At 39.6% G+C, this 25712-nt stretch overlaps 1 protein-coding gene across 5 annotated transcripts in view; it reads left to right on the top strand.

Annotated features, from left to right (window-relative positions):
• Positions 1-25712, top strand: part of LOC100644721 (teneurin-a) — a 704524-nt gene that overhangs the window by 295383 nt on the left and 383429 nt on the right. For 4 of the 5 annotated variants that reach the window (XM_048406769.1, XM_048406770.1, XM_048406771.1 and 1 more), the window contains exons 5-7: positions 12019-12222; positions 12992-13159; positions 24034-24060. In XM_048406769.1, the coding sequence (XP_048262726.1) occupies positions 12019-12222; positions 12992-13159; positions 24034-24060 (399 nt within the window). The remainder of the gene's footprint in view (positions 1-12018; positions 12223-12991; positions 13160-24033; positions 24061-25712) is intronic. The other variant, XM_020863510.2, reaches the window with a different exon arrangement.

Here is a 25712-nt window from a genome sequence, read left to right as displayed (position 1 = left end):
CAGTTTTTATAAATTTTTGAAAATAGCTGGTTGCAAAAATTATAATTCTACTTTTTATTTCAACGAAACTGTGATTCATTGCCCGAGGATTGGTCGACTAAGCTACTAGCCAGGACATTTACTTACCTTTTCACTTCCTATCTTTTTCTGTCGCTGCATATTTATATTCAACGATAAAATCAACTTGGGCTATCCTTAAAAAAGAACTTGCCGTAGATTCGTTAAAACAACGTCGTTAAAATCACGATTTAACCCAATTTATTCGTATTTTTTCATCAGTGAACGTTTTTTTAAAAAGAATGTTATACGAATCACTTATACCATTTGTTCAAACTGAACTTTTTAAACTAATTTAAAGTTAAACTATTTAATAACAAATTTTGCTACTGCAAGTTTACTGTTTTTGATTGATATAATCGAGTCAAATTAGAGAGTTACCACCCGGTGCTGCGCGATTGTTGCACATTCGTTGGTGCATGTAAGTTCTATGAACGATTATGCAATCACCGGTGACGTAAAACTAATTTAAAACGTTAACATCTAACAGTAACACGGTCGCCGTTGCTAGCTGTGCGACAAAACGTTCCGAGAACGCCTGTCTTGTAATATACGTCGAAACGTTAATAGGAAACGGAACGACGCGCGAGAAAAAGATAAATTGAACAGAGCACAAATTTCCAACAATATACTGCATACGCTGCGTATCTTCCTATTAATTTATCCGAAATTTTGAAGGTGTAAAAATGCATAAAATACATACAATATCTAAAGCTTTCAAATTTAGAGAACCTGATATTCAAAGGTTTGAGAATCATGTTTAATAGGAGAAACAAATTTCTATCGAAATTCCAATTCTTCACTGGAACATATAAATATAAATTCCTATAAAAATCCACTGACTATGTATAATTTTCACTGTATCGTATTTATGAATATTCTAACTACAACATAAAAGTGAAGATGAATGGAACAGCCAGTATGAGAACGCTATACAATCCAAATTCAATATTCCCGAACTATAACAAGCCAACAAGTGACTTCTTTCAGAAGCTAAGTGCAATTTTTCTTAGTTCCTCCGTCAGAAACATACATAACCTAATCACAACGAAAACGAAAGACTCTCCAGGGGTTCAAAGTGGCACTCTCCGAGTCCCTTCCTTTTCCCAGCCTCTCTTAAATTACACGTTGCCACTACCAACGACCACCTTTCCTATTTGACGTGTAATTCTCCTCGTCACCAGTGCTTTGTATACCATACCCTCAACACATACAGAATTGTCCTAAAACTGGCTGCTTCCTTTCGTTATCTTTCTTAGGTTAAATAAACAGACTGCAGCTGCACTCGAGAAACAGAGGATTCGTTAAATGGGACAAAAACAGCGTCGGTAGAAGCTCTCTGTTCGCGCGAAATGCGATTAAACGTTGCAGAAGAGGCGTTCCTACGGAGCAGTTGGTTTTTTATGCTCAGCAAAAGGAAGTTTCATCGTAGGCACTCGATTCGATGCGCCACCGCCACTTTTTACGCTCAATCGTGCGTGCAGCCGTTTCTCTCTTGTTCGACGATGACTTTATTTCGTAAATCGATGAAACAGGCTCGTTTATTTTCACGAAAAGGGGACATTTTATGATTTATGGGGCATTCTATAATAATTAGATTACCGGTGTTTGTGCACATTGGAATTTTGTGAATACAGATAAAGGAATTGAACTTCAAGAGGAATTTCTGCCACCTACTAAATATTCATGAGTAATATTCTACTTTGGATCTTATATATTCGTGGATATTATGTGGATATCCGTGGATTTCTGCATCTTTCAATTTCTCATAAATACGTAAAAATCTACAGACTGATAACAATTTAGTTGGGAAGCTTAACGATCGAAGATAAATTTCTCCTTTGAATTTCCCTTCAATTTTGTTACTACAAATCAGATATCTTTGGCTTGCAGTAAGCTGCTTTCGTATTCTAATAGGTTAACGTGATGTGATGGATTCGGGAATACTAATGAGTTTGTGTGCTAATTTCGAGAGAATGTAGGTAACGTAGATGAAGAAGTTTTTGATTTAGAAATGTCTGTATTTGAAAATTGAAACGCTATTGAACGCTTTGACAGATTGAAGTTGGACCGATTTGTACGCTTAATGATTGAAATTTTGTCAATGAATAATTATGAGTTATGTCTAAAATGTTTGAAAATAGGTTATTAATCTCTGATATATTCAACAAATTCATTAATCTTCATATTGCTACATAAAGTCACGAACAAAGATTTTCAATTTCAGAATTATGAATTATTATATCCTGAACTTGATATCTTGATTTTATTACTAATGAAGTATCAATAGCACGAAATATTAAATATGCAAGTAAAACGAATCAATTTACTTATCAGAAAAAATTATGCGATAAACTATTGAGATATCCACACAAGTCTTACTAATCATCTACTCACGATACTGAGAGATTTTTCTAACAGCGATGAATTCGTCCCTAACAAAATCTTCTTCGAATCTCAAAATATCAAACAAAACCGGTACCAGAATATACAACTGAAATAAAGCAATACGAAACGAAAGTATTTGTATTATTTTCCAATAAAATATACGCTATCCATATTTAATATTTATACAAGCACACGCATAGATGCGCTAGTTCAAACTGAAACTCACGCTACAACTAAATACGACACAAACTACATCGATTTCGTGCAAAAAGAAGAGAAACGATAGTTATTACGCATACTCATTAGAAAATGTATTAGATTGCCAAACAGAGCATCGGCTTATTATGACACGGCGGTGGACCGCGGCTCGTTTTCCCCAAAGGTGAGCGCTAGCTTTAGGCCTTTCATCAAAGGCCTTGCGGTTTAAGAAGCGGAAGGAAGAGGAACGGGATTGAAGCAGGAGGCGAAACGAGGAGTGGCCCTTTCAACGGACGACACTTTGCACCTGTTGAAGATACGGCTTCTCCTCTGCTATTTCTTGCTCGCTTTTCTTTTTTACCCTCTTTTCCCTTCGAGTCCCATCCCACTCTCTTTTCCTCCTCTTCCTCCTCCTTCTCCTCTTTTCTATTCATTTTTTTTCTCTCTTCTTCTTTTTTTAGGAAATCTTACTCTCACACTGAAAGTGATCTCGAGCCACGGGCACCGGGGGTTACCAACGAAAATGTCACCGAAGTTTCTTTTCCCCGACTCTATTCCATTCCATTTGACGTCTCGGAAATTGCTTTTCGATAGCAGCCTCTGTAGACGGTCCCCGTTGTTCCCTATGCATATGACAGTTAGTAAAAAGACACATTGTGCGCGCCGGCTACAACCTCTTACGCGTATTTTCCCCCGTGCCCTTTATCGTGCCGCCGCGATAACCCGCCGAGCGTTCCGCTGCCTATCCTCTTCTTTCCGTCGACGAAAGCGGCGAGGGTGGTTCGCGTTCTCCGAGCGACCGATTAAGAACAGGATAAAAAAAAGGAAGAAGAGAGAGAGATGGAGAAAGGAAGGAACGAAAGGAGAAAATAGAGGAGGAGGAAAAAGGGAATTCATTTCTGTGAGACGGCCAAGCATCGAGTGAATCGATGGCCAACGGTACGCGTGGAACTCGAATCGATTTTTGTTCCAACGATGCACCGTTTACTCTTTTCACGTTCTCTCTGTTCATCCAATCCGGTGTATACTTTACCGGTATTTATTCGCGTAGCCGGCACGTCGGAACGTTGTTCCAGCTTCAATGGGCCGTGGCTGTAAAACGAATTGTTTAGCAACCGTTCGTAGGAAAATGAAACGTAGTTTCTCTCACACCATGATTGGGTTAGTTGTTTCCTTTTTACTTCTTCTTCTTCTCTGTTCTTTTGTTATTACATCGGTTACAGATTAAGATCAGATATTCTTTTTATCGATTTCTATTTATCCCGTCTTTGTCTAGACGCTCCTCTTGTCTTTTCTTCTTCTACGTATTGTCTCTCTGTAATTAATCTTTGATAAGAGGTCCCGTTCGTTCTTGTACGCGAGCGATTTCATCAGGTAATTTGATGGATCTTATATCTCTCTATATATTAAATTTCGATACGTAAGGGCACCCGATGAGCATCTTCCTCCCACAGACGTGTCCTGCTCTCGATGGCTCCCCTACGTCGCAGGGTAAAAGCTTCATATTGATTTAGGCTGCGTTGAGAGGGAAAGGCTAGCCTGGAACGCGTCGATGCTATTCAAATTTCGGGGATTCGTGTTTAACTTGGGAGGAGTGGCAAGAACTTTCGACAGTGGATTTATGAATCCCTTGTAAATCGATTTTTTATGACGATATTATGAGCATACTTCGGAGAAACTGTTCTGAATAGTTAATGACGTTTCGATGATATAGGATGTGAATTTTGCCTGAGTTTTCGAACGATATTGGAAAAACAAAAATATTTCACATATTGTTCGTTATTGTTTCTTCTTCTTGTCCATTTTAAAATCTTTCTATAAAATTAGCAAAATCGTTTGATTTTCGATGAATAAACTAAAAGTCTTCAAGAACAGCGTCGAATTTAATTACAAGAACAAAAGGAAAGAATGGGTCATGGGAAGATGTTTAAACTTTGAACCAAATTTCATAACGTCAACTACAATGTCCATTTTCACAATTCTTTCAATTGACATCTCTTTATTTCTAATTTGTATTTATCACCGAGGACTGGCCACGGGATAAACAAGTTTTGAATGCGCCAGCAATTTGCTGTAACCCCAATTTATCTTCTGACAGTCATATTTCATCGCGACCCTCGTCAAATGCCCCACGTTCGTTAGGCGAAACGCATAAAATTACCGACGTTCCAGATTAATCGTCAGGTTCCATGATCGAAGGGATTCTTCTCGGACGTAACACTATTCACAACTAATTAGGGGAGTTCGTCGAGTGCGTCAGATATCGTAGATTGCAATTTGATTGCGCTGTCCATTTTGATTACTCGTCAATATCGATTCCACCCACGTTCGGACCATTTCGAATTCTAACTCGCCAATAGTAAAGCATATTGACAAAAATTTTCTAATTATAAAAAGTATAACTCCAAGTTATATATTTTATAGCATTCTCTTAGCAAAACTGCCTAACCAACTCTCTGTATTCCAAACATATTGCAGAAAACTCAGAGTAAGAAAAATCACTCTCAATCTTGAACCTATAAACAACTACCTAATTAACCTATTAAGTCAAAATCTCAGTTTAATACTACCAAACGTACCAATCTTTCCCAACCGCTACTTCATTCCCCCGAAGTTACCAGAGCCTTTCCCCTGAACCCTAAACCTAATACTCCAAACATCCCCTCGTGTAAAACATCTTCACACTTTCCTACTGGTCTACAAATTGCATCTCGTAAATTCTCAGTGGGTTAGGTTTTCGGTGAAGCGATTCGAGCTTCCTGGAACAAGGAATCCTCCGCAAGGATTGATCCTGGCTGGTAGTGGCCGGAAGCGGAATTCGCGGTGACCCATGTCTTTGACCGAGCGCGGGCTTTCTTCAGCTCGACGGGAATTCCTTCCGCGGTGAGAACCGTCGCGTCGCGGGGGGATGGATTTTGTTTGCGGTGGACCGTTGCCATGACAGCGGCGGTCGCTCGGTCATCGAATGCACCTTGGACGCGCTCTCGCGTTCCATCGAGCTTACTTGGAAAAGTTCGCCGCCCTACAACTCCTCGTTTTTCGGTCTTCGCGCTAATGCTCTTCGAAGGATTCGCACGATGTGTCCAACTTCCCTATAATATGTATAAACGGTGTATATCTTTGCGAATGAATATTTTTTAATTCTTCGTAGAAATATTGTACACGTAAAATTTAATAGCTGTATCTCTACATCTTATGATTACTAAAATTATGATGCGATCGTGTATCGATTTCATTAGGTCGTCCGAAAAGTTTCTTTCCATTTATAGGGAAATAATGGATGTATAATATTTTCCGTTTTATATTATTTTATCGAATTACATATGATCCTTTTGTTCCATTAAAATAAAGATCACAACGTTCGGCAGATTAGGTTTCATGTTGTATAAAGATGCATCGCTGTAAAAGACGTGTCTGTAAAAGAAAGGCACTTTTCGGACAACCTAATATATTGTGCATCAAAATGTGCCGCCACAATTTCCTAATATTCGTGCATTCCTCTTAGAACAAATGTTGCCACGGAAATCAGCTATATCCACTATTATAAATCTCTGGGGTTCGTTAAACCCGTGGATCCACGTTACCTCTAAGATCATCAGATTACACCTAGAGTCCAGCAAAAGCCAATACCGTCAGCATCAAAACTAATGAATACTTCATCGACCAATAAAATGACCGGTATATACGGGGAGTGGTCCTAATCGTTTCCAGCAGCGTATTATGTCCCATCGAGTAAGGAATCGAAGAAAAATAGTTGGGTCATTTTTCATCCGGGTGCGCTACCCTTCGTGAGTCGGACACTGAAGAGGGGACCAAGGCGACGCGAGTTTCTCGAAATATGACAATAAATCGAAGCCCTATGATACCATAACCTATACGAAGCCAGACAGTCTGTTATTTGTTTCGATCAACGGTGGACGCTGGTACGTAAATACGACAGCGTAATTGACAGGTTTCGAGAGCGGTGGCGCTCAAAAGATCGTCAGGAAACGGAATAAAAGGCAAACAGCGGCGCTTGTTGCACGTGCCGGGCCACGGTGGACATTGTTCTGAGATACTCGCGCCGGGAATAACGGTAAACAACGAACCAATATTTCCAATCAACGCTGGTCAGCACAATAAACCGTGCACAGGTACGCTAGCGCTACCGAATCAAAGCGATTCTATGGAACCGGTCCCGGCCTACCGGTGAATACCAGACCCGAACACTATTATTTTTCTAGCCGTGGTACCTGCAGCACCGGCCGATTTAGTTTTTTAACCGGAAGTGTGAGCGACAGCGACAAAACTGGCCGGCTGGACTATCGATTTTATTACCTGACGCGCGTACGACGCGTCGTTACATGTTCGACAATATGCGACACGTGACACCGTCGAATAAAGAATAACCATGGACACCGAGAGGTTGATGGAGGGAGGACGTGTAATGGGAGCACGGTGTCGAGTGCTACTGTCGTTTGTCCCTGTTATCCTGCACATCCAGAGCTCGTTAGCCACGCCGAATAAAGAACCGATATGGAGATGAATTTTCTTAAATACGAGGCTTTTTCGTGGGTATATGGCGAGCTGAAAATGACAGTAGCGTCAGGCAAGATTTTAAACAACTTTTAACAACTTTGAATTTATTTTTATCGAAGTACAGTTTTAGCTAGAAACTGGCTGTCACCGGTATAATTTTCAGCCCATCATACGGTTCAGTTGCTCTGAACGAAGTACGATAGGATTAGGTTTTGTGGGTTTTGGCACGTTACCTGTTAATGAAGCAGCTTAAACTGATATTACCGAGGTAATCGTAACTAAAATTTGTTTATTAACGAAATCTACAATACCGATACAAATTACACCTAAACGCATTCCTACCTTCGCGTATAATAAATCTCCAACCAGTCCATTACATAATACAGTATAAACCATCCAACCACGAAATATTTAATCCACAAACAGCCAACATTCCGCACCTACCCTCGCTATTCACACACATACACGTAGCAAACAGCTTCCAATACTAACCTTCTCAACTCTCGCCGAGTCATAACTCGCGTAATCCTGCTACGCATCCGAAAACCCAACCATCTCCGCAGCGTAAAGCCGGAAGCTACGGCGAAACGCGAATTAGAAAATCCAATCTATAGAAAACGCGGCACGAAATTGCGGGAACGAAGAGTACGAAACGTGACGGTGGGGGAAAAGAGCGGAAAGCTCGCGGAAAGGAGAATGGGAGAGCTCGAAGGGAGAGAAGAGGGCATAACACAATTACATGTGGGGCTGATGCGGGGCCGAGCTTGCTCTCGGCGCCACGACCTTCCGGCTAAGGGAAGGGAACGAAGGAAAGAGCCCAACGATGGGTGGCAAGATTGAATATGAAAGTTTAATGCGAGCAATATCAGCGCCGCTGCCCCGGCCCTCGGCTACTCGCTCTATCAGACGTCTCGACTATCGGGCCTGCCCATCTTGCCCGTATCTCTCTTTATATCGCGGCCACGATGCCTTCTTCACCGGATTTCCATCTTTGATGTCGCGAGGATTGGTCTCGTTGTCGCGATAAAGAAATGGTAGATGAACGTTTGGGAGAGAGCGAGAGTAGGCATTGAGGTGTTGTGAAATCGTCGACGAATGAACGAAATTTTAAGTTTCTGGTAGTTGTAAGTATTCTTAATTCTAAGCGACGCTTAGTGTTATCAATGGATAGCGAATAGGTGAATTGATAGAAACGGAATTTCGTTTAGGATTTGTCACTTTACTTCGCCTTTTTCAAATCAATTTTCTATGAATGTTTGCACGTTCTCACGGTTCTGAAATATAGAATTGAGATGTTAACCCCTTTTTCCATCTCATATGTTGTTAAAAAGGGTATCAAACACTTTATTCTTCTTGGTGAATAGCTACCATAAACTCTTAAAGAGACCCTTTTCTTCCTTAATACACTGTATAATACCCCAGTATCTATAAAGCCTTTCTCTTCCTTCAAACAAACTTAAATCCCGCAAAATCTATACGCGCAATTTATTTACAGTCCTCGAAAGTCTCGTTCTCTTCGTTTCCCTTTCGCTTATCGACGAGCCAGCGGCGGGAAGAAGGAGCAATTAGGTGGACAGGGAAACGGAATGGAATGCTGATTACCGTTTATACCGGGAAAGATTATCAATTAAAAACTAACTTTCACGGGATATATTTTGCTTGCGGATGGAATTCACGGTCTCACTAAGGCGTTTAGTGACTATGCCATCGGCTATTTGTAAAACTTTCCTCATTAATTACCGACAAGATTCAATCCCCTCATCTCTTCTATACTAAACTCTTCCTGCTATAGCTTCCTGAGACGCCCATCTTTTCCCGCTGTCCTGATACCCTTTTGTCCTTCGCCGCGGAAGGAAGTTTAATAGTATATTAGATCGCGCGTTCCTTCAACGAGCAATTATTCGCCAATTAACGAGACGGATATCGTATCCATGTCGTACTTCGGTCGAGTCAACAGGCGGTGACCGAGCATCGGTTGAACTTTGTTGCAGCGTTTAACTACAGTAGAATGCGAAATACAACTTTATTTCAGATGCCATTAAAATGCGTTTTCCTTCGCTTTAAAGATTCACAACCATATGCATATATTGTACGAATAACATCTAAAAAGAGGAACAAGGAACATTGAAAATTAAAGAATATTTTTCTATTTTAAATTGGAACTTTCCAGGAATACTGGACAATTGATTGATACGCCCTGACCACTCGACATACGCCGAGAGGGATGGATTAATTGGCGGAAGTTACGTAGCGTAAAGATTAGCCAGCAGATTAAATATGGTTAACAACCGAACGAAGAAATTTTTTTTAAAAAGCAAGAAACGTGTGATATTTTCATTATAAAAATTTACGAACATTAAGCTCTTTCAACTTTATTTCTATGAGAAAAATTACATGAAATATGCTGCCTATTACAGGTCAGATCTCCAACATAATTTCAAATTGTTCTCATTATACCATAGCGAAGGTTAAATGGCGAGCAAAGGCAAAAAGAATAGCGGAACAGCGTGATTTTTTTAAGTACTCCAACACGTAGTCTCGTACCTCTTTACACGCTGATAAATAGGAGCAAGGCTATCGAAACACGGGCTCTAACCACCTTCCTAATCCAGCCAACGAGCTACTGTTCTTATCCTCTACACTTCCCTCGATCCACCGTAACTTTTTCCACAACCATCCTGTTTTTCGAACGGTTCCGCGCTTTACAGCCAGGATTAGCTAACCTGAAATATCTGGACTACTTTATAGTGTCGCAATCCCAGTTCATGATTCCCTGCAAAATCCTGTTATTTTACATAAGTTCTTTACTATTCGGATTATAGTGCAATTTGATGGTATTGCAACATTTAGAAAACCGATACTGTACTCTTATCTTTGGATTTTTTCCAGTGCAGATATCGTACAAAGCTCTGGCATTTCATCGCTAAACTGCGGATTTTTCTGGGAAATTTAAACATGCTAAAATCCATACAATCTACGCGATGTTCAAAAGTATTTAATCTTTTACGAAATAACTTGTTGCGAAAACTAGTCAAGTGTTGAAAAATGCTACAACTAAGCTTAAATCACGATCTGCAAAAATTTCTACGTAAGGCTGCTGACGAATGAGGAGATCGCATTAAAATTCGCTCCGGATTAAACCAAAATCACGCCTGTTGAACCGTGTAACATAAATGATAGGTACACTTACAGCGAAGCATCGTTGAATCAGCCGCGGCGTTGAATCGAGCCACGCGTACTGTCATTTTCGCGTCACGGACCGTCAAGCATCGTCGACAAGAATATTTCGACGTGATGAACCGTTGCCGCTGTGATGTGCACCGATTGTCACAGCCAATCGGTAGCGCACAGGATGCCTGCGCGTAAACAGGATACGACGGTATGTGACGGGTGTCGTACGAGCTACGAGTGGCGATTCCACTGAAAATTGAAATGATACGTAGTAACTGCTATCGAAGGTGATGCGTGATTTATTTTTCCTACATTTTTTTGCATTTACGAACGGAACAAAAGCGAGTTAAAATGAATTTGCACGGTGATGGCGAATGCGAATGGAAAAAATATTCTACCTCCAACAAATTAACTCGCTACGATGTCAGTAGAAAGTACTATTTTTAGTTTTACGTTATTACGATTTAAAAAGTGGCTTTGTTCTCGCAACGTGCAACTTAAGTAAACGCGGACTTCAAACAACGACACGGGTCGAAGTGCCCGTTGCAAGTTGCCTATGGAAATTAATTACAAAAGAAAGTTTAACAGGGACAGGAGCAAATTGAAGCTTCCCAAGAAAGGTGGCAGTAAAATGAAATGACGGTGATATCGCGAAAGCACGCTGTTCTCGAGATAGGTGTAGAGCGTATGCCGTGTATAACCGGATACGTCAAATCGCGTTGATGACTATACCCGTCGTTGACTTGACAGAGGTACACTACCGTTCATAAGTCAGTAGGACTTGTTGTTATATTTAAGTTAGATTATAAAGGAACATTGGAATTATAGAATAAATTTACGTGTAATTTTTCTATTATTCCAAGCTTTCAAATAACTTGACATAGTCTTAGGATAATTATCAATTTATCAGTTATATTTCTCTGTCTCTGTTATGAAAGTTTTTCGAATAAAAATAAAAACTTAGTAGAAAGAAATTCAAGAAATGAAATTTCGTTTGCCTATGGAGTATTATTCTGTTTTAATAAACGTTAGGTTTGTAATTAACAGGTGATATGATGAATTATGAACGGTAGTGTATTCGTTCTTAAACGCGATGAAATCACTAGTCACCGATCCGTCGTCCGACAACCAGGTTTACATCCCATTTCGATCTTGAACAATCATATTTGCATAGTGAGCGACACGTCGGACACTCGTTCGGTTCGATGGACAAGCCGATGACAATGAGGCCACGTTTAAGAGCAGACGCGTTGGGATAGGCTTGACGTGGTCCGCTGAGGATACGGGCGACCCTTTGTCGATGAGTTAATGGATTACAATGAGAAAGGGAATTGGAGAGAGATCCGAAACCTTGTTTTCGTGAGATAAAAATTAATGATCTTTAAACGTCCGCAAAATATTCTCATCACATTGTACGTAATTTTATACAGATGACAAAACGATACAAAATGACTATGGGGAATACTTATATTTTGGTAATTTGAAAATATTTCGAAAATTATATTTAATGTTGGAATTATTATAAAAAAGAAATACAACTTTAAGCATGAATATATCTTTTTGGAAACTCGGAATTGACAACGATATTTAATTTACGCACATCGTCTCTCATAAAATTCCGCCAATCCCAATTAACTATCATTGGCAATCTCAAGCACTAAAATCATGCAAAATTTATGGTTGCAGGCGTTGGTGACCGATCGTATCGTACAGGATCCGACACAGAGGGCGCCGCTACTACCGATAATCCGACAACACCATTCCCAACGCCGCCTCCAACCTTGACGCCGAATCATCGACAGGCATCTCCGTTTCCCCTGGAGAGCACCAACTCTCGCCGGCATCATTACAATGGGAGCATATCATCGGAGAGATCCCGCAATGGCAATGGTACGGAGTTAATTAGAGCCGCGAGCGAGTTACGTTTGCTCGTATACACTTGCAACGAAGATGATACTTACAAATGCCACGAGACGAGTCTCGCTAACGTTATGTTGCGAGTCAACCCGGTCGACTTGATTAATGCAATAGAAACGCTCGCTACGCGATTCGAAATAACATTCACGATATCTCGTCTCTGGCTTTTGTAAATATTAACTTGTTGTTGCATCGATTGCCGGTTAATGTAGTCGGAAAGTTAGAGTAGAATACCAGGATTCTTTCAGAAAAATATGAAGGGTCGGTAGAAGCGTACTTGAATGTCTGAGAAACTTTTAATTTTAGGAGAAACGAAACCGAGTGTTAAAATAAAGAAAATTCGTTTAAACAGTACTCACGTGAAAGTTCTTATTTTATTATTTGTCTCGATGGTTTTTATTTCGTCTTAGTTTTTAAATTTGAATCTTCTTCGTCAACCTGTACTCTTTTTTCTTTTATAAAGATGCTTGGTTATATAAATATTTGAAGAACGAAGAAGTACGATATCAAGTATTCGTCTAAAAATTAATCAGACGTTTAAAACGTATCATTTCTATTTATCCTTTTCCATTTCATTCCACGACGAGTTCCCAGAATAAATGTATAGTAGCTCAAAAATGTACCCTTATTCTCCGATAGCATATAGCATCTTTAAATTCCATTCGCTTTAACTGTCGCAAGACTCTACGAAAAGATATTCTAATGTACCCAAAGATATTCCAACGATTCTGATACACCGTAGGTGAAACGGTTTATGCGGCGCCATCGAAAAAGACGAACACCGGTGGCGGGACCTTGGGGCGACGAACGCGACGAGGTCACACGAGTGCTTTGAGTAGCAGCTCTACGGCCAGCGATCGTTCCGAAACCGTCTTCCCAGACGAGCATTCTCGCATGCATCTCACCAATGGTAAGTTCACTTTCACATCATCCCAGCGCCATCATTTCTCGCGCCATTCTCATTGCCTGTCATTGCATCATGCATTATTCGTTGTATTATTTGCCCATTGCATGTAGTCATTCCATTTGCCGCCAAATTCTCGTACTCATGCTCGCGCGCGAACGAAAGTAACGCCGTCGAAAAACGTACAGGTTCGTATTTTGAGATTCATGAGATTATCAAGCCTGCATGATTACATATTGACAGTGAAAATCCTATAGCAATAACGTATAACCATTCGATATATATATAATTATATATTGAAAATGACGAGATTAGAAAATACGTGTAATTACGGAATGAAAAGAAATTAGAAAATTAGAAAAATTGTACATCGGTGGCAAGAATATTGGAGAATGAGGAATCGTGTACATAGGAATATCGATACCTTGATAGATATCACGAACATAGGAATGCAGAACCGAGTATAAAACTCCACTTCTGGCGAGAGATGTAAAGCCACTTCCGGAGAGCAGGACACACGGTCACATGGCACTTTGGGGCCGTATTGGTCATTGGTAACTGACTCAATGACGCGTGTCAGAAGGAGAAAATAAATTAGCTAAGCATTTACACTGACTCACTCTTACTCGATGAAAATAAGATAACGCTTGCGCGATTAAAACCAATCATCAATGCAGTCCCAAAATATCACGTTCCCCGCTCCTCGGAAATGGTTTCATCTCGCTCAGGTATTACTCATAACATATATTGGATCGCTCGGAAAGTTCGTTCCGATTTTTAAGGGATTTGGTCGATGTAAAAAGGCATATTAAAAAGTTTTTTGGCGAAAAACCAGAGAGGTTCTGGAAGGATGGGATATTCAAGTTGCGTGAAAGATGGAGAAAGATGGAGAAGAAATGGCACTTATATAATTCAATAAATGTATATCAAATCGAAATATAAATCGAAACTAGCTTCCCGAACGATCCAATACTGAGAATTTTGATACGTCAACTGATAACAGAAAATTAACTACTGAGAGTATCCATATAATCGTCAATGTTTAAATGCACACGTTGTGAAAAACGAGTGTTTTTATATTTGTTTAAATATCTTTATATTGATCGGTATAATAGAAGCAGGGTAATCATTTGAGAAATCAAAAAAATGTACGCGATGGAATTTTCTTGTGGAAAAAGTAAAAGTAGAATACATAGGTATGCATTAATATATATTCCGGCATTCTTTGAAACAGAATAACTTTTTAAAATTGGATCAGATGACTAGTTGTTTTTTTAGGAGTTAAAAGAATTAATTTATTAGATGGCGCGTAAAATATTTTTCCAAAAATATTGCAATTGGTTGGAATTGCGAAGAAAAAAGTGAAGGTCATTTTTTATAACCTTTATTCATCTGAGCCTGTAATAAAAATTTAAACAACAGATTTTGAAGATTTATGACATGCTGAAAATTTCATGAAAATCGGTTGATGCAAAAACAAACGGCAGACATTGAAAGATGTAGATTTATTACAGTTATAGGTCGAATGTTGTGAGGAACTGCGATTTTCAACCTTTTTTTTTTTTTTACCCCTTTGTAGCTCACAGTAACGTTAAGCGATCTCAATGAAATTTTCATTTTAAATTTTCATTGTACGTACGAGATTAGTAGACATTGCTCGTCACGTATCTTACGACGAAGTTAATGCAATGAAACACGAAAGAGATTAGAAAATATGCACGATCAGGTGTCAACAACATGGAAACTCGAAATTTTATACAAGGAGTGTCGATTTAAAAAATCGGGACGAATACATCGAAACGAAACGCATCAAAAGCAGAGAGGTTAGGAAATGCTTACAATCGAGTATCAAAAGTAACAAGGTTAGAAAATCCGCGCGCATTTCGAAACATTGTGTAGCTGCGCGCGAATAAATTCATTGATTGCCGCGAGCGCAACCGGTCCCGGAAATCGCAACGTAAAATCTCCCGCGAAGCGATAAGTTAACGATCCGTGCCTCAAATACGATTACCAGACTAACAGGATTACCGGCTGGTATCGAGCCCCTGGCCTGAGTTAAATCGGGTTTCGTGTAAACGTGTTTCTCGTTAAAAGCTTAATATTAATAGTCACCCTGTTCAACCGGAAGGATCTGCGATTTTTATCGCTGCATTGTCGTAATTCAATACAAAGCCCGTGTCTTTCTTCCATACCGAACAGAGTGACACAAGTGACATGTAAATTGTCATCTGTTGCGAGTGACTTCATTCTTGAGATTTCTAGTGAGTTATTTAAAGAAGGTAGAAGAATTTAGGAACGGTTTTTTGCGAACGAAACTAAGTCGATCTTAGATATTTTTAGTACTCCTTTTATACTTATTTTTTCTATTCTCTGCATCGTGTTATTATATTCTGTACCTATTCAAAACACGATACGCGATGTTAAGATTCTCTCTACGAGCAAAGACTGGGAAATCAGGAAATAATATAATGTTTAACAAGGTAGAGTTCATTAAAAAAAAAAAAAAAAAAGGAAAAGGACAGTGTCTTATACGTATTAAACTTTTACGTCTTTCTGTAATTTCATTCATAAGTTTCATGTATAATTGCAAGATTCCAAAATGTTTGCTTCAAAAGTCTAACAAAAGTTTCCAAAAACTTAACCCAGGTATCTTAAGTAGATAAGAAAAGTCTTTGTTCTTTCGAAAGGTTAGAAACGAGAAATCGCGATAAACCAGGCGCCAAAGAATCTCCCGCGAGGATCCAATTCCGTCTCGATCTTTACCGCGGGCCGCGCGGGACAATTACACTCGAATTTCTGGTTTGCTCGGCGCACGGTTCCTGGCGTGGTAATTGCGATGCTTCGCGAAACGGCCGTAGGCAAGGGACTGAGCGGAGGATCTTAAGGCAAAGGCAAATGTTTCAGACGGTGTGCCACCGTTACGCTGGCTAACAGCGTCGTAATCGACAAACTGCCTTATGGGTCGGCTCATTAAATAACCAAGGGACTCTCGGTTTTGAGAGATAAGTTCATTGTTGTCGGATCCTGCGGTGTTGTGGCTCGTCAATGTAACCGGTTACGAAGTTTCCATAAGGGCGACGACGTCCGTCTTACACATTTTCCTTTCGTAATGTCAACGAGAAAACGACTGGTCCAAGCAAAGAAGGTTGCATCGAAATTTAAATTTCATTTGTTCGTTAAATGAAGTTTTGTTTTATTGCTCAACACTGATTAGATTTGGACTCGTTTCCGTGAACGAACGAGCCTCTCAGAATTTAAAAAAATGCCGGATTGGATATTCTAACCAAAGAAAGCAGAATTGTTGCTTAGCGAATATTTTAACGCATTAGAAGGAAGCATTTTTTGGTAATTGCATGCATGTTTGATTATCCCGAACAATTCGAATTTTCCAATCACCTCGGTTTCAATTGGTTCAGATAGTTGCCTGTTTACTATATAATTATTTAAATATTTGAACAACACCAGGACTAAAAGGAAGGTTTTCACTCTTCGAGAAGCGAAACACGAAACGATGGCGAAGAGGGCAGGGGAAGGCGAGGAGCCTGGAAGAGTAACCGAGTTAGCAGTTGCGAGTAGCGAGGCCGGACTAGTTAGAACGTAGGTCAGCGTTAGAAGTTAGCTGAGCGGCTATATTGTTTTGGAATGCCGTGGGTATTTAGGCCTGGGCTGGTCGCGAGTACGTCGTTCAGCAGGTTCCTCGGTGTGCCGCGTAACGCAGTTTTAGCGTTACCACGGAGATGAGAAAGTAGCTTTGCGGCTTCTCGAGTTCCCTGCCCTCTCAGGCATCGTAGCCGTGGCTCCGTCGGCGAGTTCTCGATGTCGTCGTGGTGAGGCTGGCTGCCAAACTTTTAAACGAAATTTCGTCGGATCTCGTTTGGCCGGGGTGTTTCGTTGACGCCGGAGCCCCGGCTACCAATTAGTCGTCTGCCGATATCGCGAAACAACGACGATGTCGAACCGTGTTGGGGTGTTAGGAAAGCCGAGAGGCAAGGCGGAGGATAGGAGCAGCCGGGCAAAGATCGAGCACGCCGCGCCGGTTACGGGTCGTTTCGTCCGGGAATTTGCTGCTTCGCCAGCCATTGCCTCTGCTTGCCGAAGTGTGATCGCATTACGCGTAGATTCCGTGGAAATTAGCGGCGCGGATTAAGACCCTGCTTCCCTTCGTTCGACGCCTATGTAGAGCTTCTTAGGTCGCGTACATAAGGTTAGGTAGGTACATAGGTGGCGCAACGCTGCGAAGACAGATACTCGGCTCCGAGTCTTTGCCCTCCAGGCGCACGGAGGCGCCCGTTAAAGCGGATCGCTAGATCAAACTTCTCGACGTTGACGTATCAGTGACACGTGAACGACGACGGCATAGATGTGGGTATCTGTTGGTGCGTGTGTCGCCTCCGGTTACTCCGCCGATCCCATGTCCTGCTCCTGAGGATTGGTTAAATTTATTTTCGGACCGTGAAATGAGAAATTGTAAAATCAATCTAACGTTTGAGGGAGAAAAGATGGATGTCCAGGATGTTCGACGTAAGGAGGAGAGTTTGACTAGGATCAGTGGATTTTATAAAAGCGTAGAAATCTCTCGCTAATCGATGTAGATACATATGCTTGGATCAATTTTACGCTTATAGTCATCGCCAGAATATAATAGGACATCGTTAAAAAATTTTAATACACAATTCGAGCGAGAAACTCGTATAATAAACGTTAAAATATTTATATGCCCCTTGAAATTTGCGAATTGTCAAGAAGGAAGAGTTTCATGGCTATATACTCGCATTTAATACGTGTCTGGAGTAGGTTTATGTGGACGTGGGATCGTAATTGTGCCGAGTCCCTAGTGACCAGCAATTTAGTAACATGGTTTTCGACTGGCCTATATTAGACTACGCTGATCTAATGTAATATCAATCGTCTTTCTGACGGTGGCGAGCACGGGGTTAACGCGGGCAAGCACTGACCGTTGGGAACCATTTGCTAATAGATGCCACGAGATGCCTCCATTAGACCGCAGGGACATTCCGACAGGCAATATAGCGTCGAAGATTGTCGAATTACGGATCTCAAGATGACGTTTACTCTGTATAAAATACTGTAGAATTAAGACTATTTTAATACCAAAATATGCTAGCACTTCGAATGAAATTTAATTTTGTATGAAAACATGTTCGGAGTTTGCCGTTCCCCACGTTAGTTGTTGAGGTTAGAATAGGCACAAAAGAGAAGAGATTAAAATCCCTAGCATTATGCTATATATATATATATATATAATTTTCTTTGTGGAAAAAAATACGATAAAATTCATCGTGTAAAAGCAAATGTATTTTAGCTGTTTTTTATTAGAAGCGGAAGAATTTTATTACAAATTATAATTTTCATGTAACTTCCAATTACGTAATTTTCTAAATAAATTAGTTTTATCCTCAATTAATTAAATTTGTTATAACGTTTAAAATATCATAAAAATCATTTCTTCCGTAGCAATCCCATCTGTGACTAAAAAGATATATGTAATTCAAAATCTAGTTCCGAATCGCAATCACTATTTTCAACATCCAATATAAAAGTTTATACTTCGAATGTCAAATCCATCACAACCGTCTATTACACACAGTGTATACATTTCAAAAAGCATCTCGTTTGGCGGCATTGCCGAGCGTTCCGCACAAAAATTCCCTATTACCGTTCCAATTACCATCGAAATAAAAAGACGGAAGGCAATTAAGGCGGTGAATCAAAGAACACGTGTGCCCAGCGTCGCGCCGGTGGGGCCCGGATTGCAGAATTTAATTTCCTGAAACGAAGCCGCGAGCCAACAAATATGATATCGATTGGTGCGATTGCCCTAGAAAATTTAACTGCGCCGATCGTGTGTCCATTCGGTTCGCGTACCAATGTAAATCCCGGCCCCGGCCGATATTAGCTTATTCAAGCGGGGGAAAAAATGTTGTCGAACCGGACGATTAATTACCGATCTGTCGGATTATTTAAATTGCAAATAATGCGGCCAACAAAGCCGCATCTTTGAACGGACCCAGGCACATCTGATCCATTCGGTCGGCAGTTTAATGTGAAATACGATCGGCCGGGAAATCGTATAAATTACAGGGAAACGAAAAAGCGAACACAAGAGGAAAAGGTGCCACACGCAGTGCTATCGATCGTGAATGGAATAAAACATTTGTCTCTTATTTCCAGTTTTATCTTTTTTTTCAAATCTTTCATCCATCTTCTTCTATCTTTTTTTTTCTTTTTTCTTCTTTTTGTTTAAATGGTCGGACCTGGTCTAGAAGGCATGAGACAAGCTGGATTGTGGCCAGGTTTCTCGAAATAGGAATAATTTTAAGCACCACTTGAAAACTATGCCAATAGTCCGTGTTCACCATTATCGTTACCGTTGTACTTCTTCCGCTTCGTTCCAGACCGAAAATGTACGGGCATGCGGTAACCTAATATCGAGCTTAATCGTGATACGTTTCGGCAAAACCAAATAGAGAATCTCCGTAGTTCTCGTTTATGGAAACTTTAACAGGCTGAACCTTATCGGATGTTACCATCGGCGAACGGGATTCTTAATGAGCCATTGTTTCGGTAGCTCGAATAAAAGTGATAAGCGATTATCGCTGCTGAAGATAAATAGAGTTGAATGTGTGTACTTAGACTTTACAATTTCGACTGTAATTCGTTTGCTGTTTAACTTTCTACGATGAGAATTTGATTTGTTTATGGAGGAAAAAGATTATAATTTAGAATAATTTGGCACAATTCAAACTTAAAATTATCCTAAATGTTTGTCATAATATCGTAACTTGTGAATGTTATATTTATGAAAAAATTTCATGGGAAAATGTTTTACTCGTGTGTGAATTCTTATGAATTATTTGGGGACGTGATTCTCTTTGATTCGACCAACACACTTTTTACTGCAAATAAACTGTATAACCCAGTTTTTCGTGTTAAAGCAAACAAATTTCGTAACTCGGTTTTTTTACGAATTTACTTTTAATTTAAACTACATTTGAAAGTTTGCTTTTTCAAAGTAACTAGGTTTACTCTACTTTTTATGTTTCGTGTAAAATCACAAGTATTACGAATAAAATTCCGAATTTCTAGACATCAATATCTGAAACATCGGTATTCGTTACTCTGAATTCGGATTAGATACACATTCCTTTATCCATTCCCAACTTCCTTCAACGGAAAACAAAATTTACTAAAAATTTAGATGTAACAACAATCTTAAAAAATTCATCATCAATCTAATCTTCTCTCATGAGATTTTATTCCGAATAATATTATCATAATTCGAATCGAGTCACAAATAAATTTCCACCAAGCAAGATGAATCCTTGAGCAGTGTTGCAGTGGTCAACGAACGTCGCGACCGCAGCGACTGCCGGGAAATAATTCGTATTTACATGAATACGCCAGCTACGTCGGACGTGACGAAGGCATTAGAGCATCAAATCGAGTTAGCAGCGCGAATCGCTAACCGCATCAAGTCACTGTCGGCCACCTTGTACACCCTTGCCGACGTCTGACTAACTCTATCCACGGTCCAGGGATAACCTGGTTCGCCCCTTTGTCCGCGGTCGCCATCACGATCCGCGATTGGTTAGCTGCGATTGACTAAACTTCCACTTCGTCAATGTCCTATCGGTCCTCGATTAAACGTGTGAATAAACAAGCGTCCTGTAGATAGTCAAGTTCGTTTATCGATAATATACAAATTTATAAATTTATAAATTTATAAATTTATAAATTGCAACAGTTGTTAATCGAAAAAGAAAATGAGGGAAATTCAATTGACTGAAGATTTGGTTCAAAGTTTTGTGACTGAAAATGATAATGAGAAACAGTTGAGTACATGGAAATATGCAATGTGGAATATCGTTATTTTTCTTCATAGAATTTTATATCAATATCATCGAACTTTATCATTGTATTCATCTGACGTAAAAGTTTATCCGAAGATTGTTCCGAGTTAACATTTTGATTGCCACGCCGAAATCACATGTTTCGCTCAGGACGCCACAGTTTTTTAACACAGTGCATCGTTAGATACAAAATTAGTTCTTTTTTTTTTTTTATTGATGTTCTATTAAAAATGTTTAATTGTTCAATGGGGCACTTTTTGTTTCAAAGTATCTTCTATTTATCGGTTATATTCAAAATCCCTTAACTGTCCATTTTCATTCAATTTTTACAATTGTAAGAAGTTCATATATGACCAACGTGGCAGTCAAAGTGTAAAGGGCAAACTATTGTAAAGTTATGCCGAAAAGAAGATATTTTTGTTGGAATCTACGAAACACTCAAACTTCTACCGTGATTGAGCGTTTATATTTGAGATGCAATAAAAAGTGATTTAGTTGAATATTCTACGTGTATACACTCGCTATATGTTGAACGACGTTAAATCAAGTTATTAATTTTCCTGTTGGCGAAACGATATTTGAGGTCCATCAGAAACCACAATGCTCCTGAAGTTACACGATTTTCCGTATTCACGTAGCGGGCATGGTTCGGTGCGCGCATTCAACGAAGATAATTCTGGCGATCGCGAAAGAAAATTGATTTCGATTTGATGTACGCTTCGATATAAACGGTAATCCATCACAGATCACAATGCGATTTGAACCGCAGTCAATGACGTCGCACGGACCGTCATCGTGGCAACAATCGATTTTAACTCGATGCGGGCAACGCGTTGCCTGCAGCTAGCATTATGCCGTCGTATCCATGTAGAACGATTTCGCGTAGGAACGAAATAAAAACGATCGACTGACAAACGATTATAATCTACGATAGAAACACCGTCGTTGACAACCCTGACAATCCGTCGATACTGTTATTGTTGATAACACGCTACAATAACCTCCGGCGCATGCATCGTTGACCGCAAGTATAATAATAGGTCTTGTAAATTGCGAATTGTTATAAAAATGGTAGAAAAATAAGGCCGTAGCGTGTAACGTGTCGAGTTTGCAATTTAATTATTTAATGGAGAATCCGTAAATAACAGCGACGTGACACGCTATTAGCTTTAAAAAAACAAAGAAGGATTTTTCTAAATTTCTGTCGATTCACGAATTATTTTTACTAGAAACTCGATATGGAAATAATATATTGACTTAAATTACTTTCGGTGAAACGAGCTGAACGTCATTTTTGTATGGAGTTGAACATTTCTGTTGAGTTTCGAGGCGTCTTATCTCCCCTTAGATCGTCTCAAATTTCTGCTTCGGCTATCGACACGTATGTACTTTTACGCTCGATTAATTTACAACCTCGTCATATTTTTTTCTACCACATATACAGTAAAAAAAAAAAGAAACGTGAACCTTTTTCAAGAAGAATGGCGATAAAAACGAAAGAAAATGATACGCTGCTATTCGTTTGCATCGTCGTCAATAAATGCAGGAGAATAACTCATCGGTGAGTCGCGAGATGCCGTGGCGGACATTTTTCTCGTCAACGTGGGCTATCGACTTTGTAATTGAGCGTTACAGGTGTTCCCAACACTCGAACAATGCCGGCAGATTGTTCAATAACTGCAACGAATGTACGTTTCGACGGTAAAGTCGTCCAAGATACGGGAGCGACGCGGCTGCCACTGACAGGAACGCATTGCGCGTTTCACGGTTCGCTTTAATTAAGCAATTATCACCGCTTATTACGGAAAATATCGACTAACACTCCGGTGCACCGAAGAGAAACGGTCTTCGTTTGTAATTCACGCTATTGATCGACGCACCTGGTTAATTCTAACGTAATCATACACAACAGGATAATCCTTGTGTCCATATTCGTGTATACATGTGTTACATTACGTATTAGCTGTAAATGTGATGGATCTATTCTTGCCAGTTTCTAGAATTCATAATTCAAGTACATATTAATGGATCATTGAAAAAGATTAAAATGTTGCATTTCTCTCAATTTCTTATAAATACGATGCTGATTAGAACGTTGGATTTGTTGTTTGTGTCTAGTATTGAATTCAATTGTTATGGCACGTTTATTAGAATAATTATTGTAGATGAAAATCGATACTTATTATAAGAGATATTAAACATAAATTGAATCGCAATTCGATCCTGAATTTGTTAGAGAAATGATAGAAGCAATACGGACATGGTTCGTCGGAAATATCAGAGTACACGTGAACTTTCAAGCAGAGAAATATCGTTATAAGTTACTAAATAAATAAATATGAAACAAAATTGAATAAAAGCTTGCGTAAACACGATAAAAGGGCAAAATGTACCTTTCAAGTGAACCAAGTAAATAGAAATAACAAAATTATAGAAAACAATAGAAATAACATTTAAGATCGATAGCAGGTAGAAAAGGCCTAATCTTTATTCCTTCGTTATCTAGCTTATTGCAGATCAATGACTCGCATCACGATTCGTCATCGTCTATCACGTTGTATCAAAAGCGTTACGATTCGATTTCAACCACGAATAAAAGTAACAAAAAATACGAAATGACAAAAAAAAGACGAGGTTCATGTTAACGAGCAAAGTTCTCAGCGCTGTCAACGCGGAAAGAGAGCCTGAACGGTTTAATTATTACCAGCGACTGATTCTTCGTAATTCAGGTCGCACGTACACGCGCGATTTCGTTACATCGTCGTTATCGTTCAGCGTGACGGCGCGACGTCGTGTCATTCGGCATTATTCGTTTATTTCTTCTCTGCCCTTTTATTTTTCTGTTTTCTTCTTTCTCATTCAAGCGGTCGTTCACACATCGTTCGACTTTTGTTCGCTCACCAAGCCGGCTTGCATCACGTAACAGCACGTTCCAATTCTCGCGTGCACACGCCTAACCTTGCCGCACTAACGCACTTTTCTCTTCTGCACATTCCTTCACACGCGCAGCACTGTCCAGGCCTATTTACTTCACAGGTACGTAACATTGTGTATGCGTTGCACTCGTTGCACGTAGTTCGTCGTTTTGTCCTTTGAGACAGTGTACTTGGATTAAGTATACCGATGAATTTTGAAAGATACTTATGATTACCGATGAGCTTTGAAATATTTTCGATCGCTTGGGACACGATTCCACGCTTAATAATTCTGATGAATTTTGAATTCTCAATAAAACTTCACTTCTGATCTGATAAATTATAACTCTTGGATGAAACTGAAGTTTCTCATGAGTATTTCGAGTATTTAAAAGTTGATATGTTCTGCATTCTGAATCTTGATAGATCTCGACAACTTGAGAATCTCGGAAATCTTACGCAAAACTCATTATTTTAGCACCGAGTAATTTTAATTCGCATTGTATTAGAGTACCTTAATATTCTTTAAGATTTCATCAATAAGAGTTGATCGTGTCTCATAGCGTAATCTGTTCGCCAAGCTCGATGATTAATAAAATGTCAACACATGTACAAAGCCAGCCTCGTGAAAAAAATGTTTCATATATCACGAAATAAGTCAGCTACAAGCACATGAATATGAAATTAGAGAGGGAGCGGGAGCAAGTTGCGATCGCTAAGTTAATAGATTTTAATCCAGATGGCTGAAGAGCGAAATTCCATTATCCGGCGTCGGAGTTGCCGCAAACCAAGTTACACAGCTTCGCGAAAGCGTAATAAACCACCGTATTGCAGTTAACCTTGATTTACAATAATGCGCGCTGTAACATTAACAACCCCTAATGGTTATACATTGCCTCAATTATATATATGCTTAACGCGTTATCGATTTGCCGCGTCATCGTCCCTTATTGCCGGCAGTATCTATTATCCTCACGTGTTCTTACAAGATACACGGATCGCGTTTGCAAATTGCAATTTGCACGGGATAAGTACGATTAATTTCGGTTTAACTTGTTCAATCGATGGAACTAAGCAGAAGAATAGTTCGTTCTTTGTACACGATGCAAGATTATTATTATATGGAGTTCTTAAATATTCTTCGACGAGTAACGATTATTTTTAGAAAGATAGATTTGTTGTACGAAGAATAAAAATAATGTAAAAGAAAGTATAAAGAGATTTCATTTTTAGCTATTGGAAAATTGTTATTATTGATAAGAATTATTCTTTCAATTTGTTCTTCGAGTGAATCACCTATAAATTCTACTAACCGCCTGTGCATCCACGAGAAAAGTCTCCATATTCATTAGCAGGATAGTAGGTTTTCTTTCTTTTTTTTTTTTCTGAAATTTAATTCCATGCACCATTCATAAACCCAAGAAAAACGGTCATGTACAATGAAGTGTTTATTTTTAGTGGATGCGTACGCGACGCCATTCGGGCATGCGTTTTCATGAATACGTGCCTGAACGGTCGGTCTAGTTGCTCGCAGCATGCCTGCCAGCCCTTCTTTTGTGCCCTTTGCATTTAGGTAACTTTAATTATTCGCCGGCAAGAGTTCCTTACAAGTTTGAATAACTTTATAAGCAACTCGACTACGGAATGCCCGCAACGCGAACCCCTAAGGGCCGGAACCGCGCACCCTGTCCGGAAATGAAAAATTTTTAGAATTACCGTCGCTGCTTTAAACGCCGTAATAAGCGTTCACAGTTAAGAGCAGAGCTGAACATT

The sequence above is a fragment of the Bombus terrestris genome, chromosome 6 (assembly GCF_910591885.1).
Source record: "Bombus terrestris chromosome 6, iyBomTerr1.2, whole genome shotgun sequence".
Lineage (NCBI taxonomy): Eukaryota > Metazoa > Arthropoda > Insecta > Hymenoptera > Apidae > Bombus > Bombus terrestris.
This window is presented reverse-complemented; position numbering and strand designations above follow the sequence as displayed.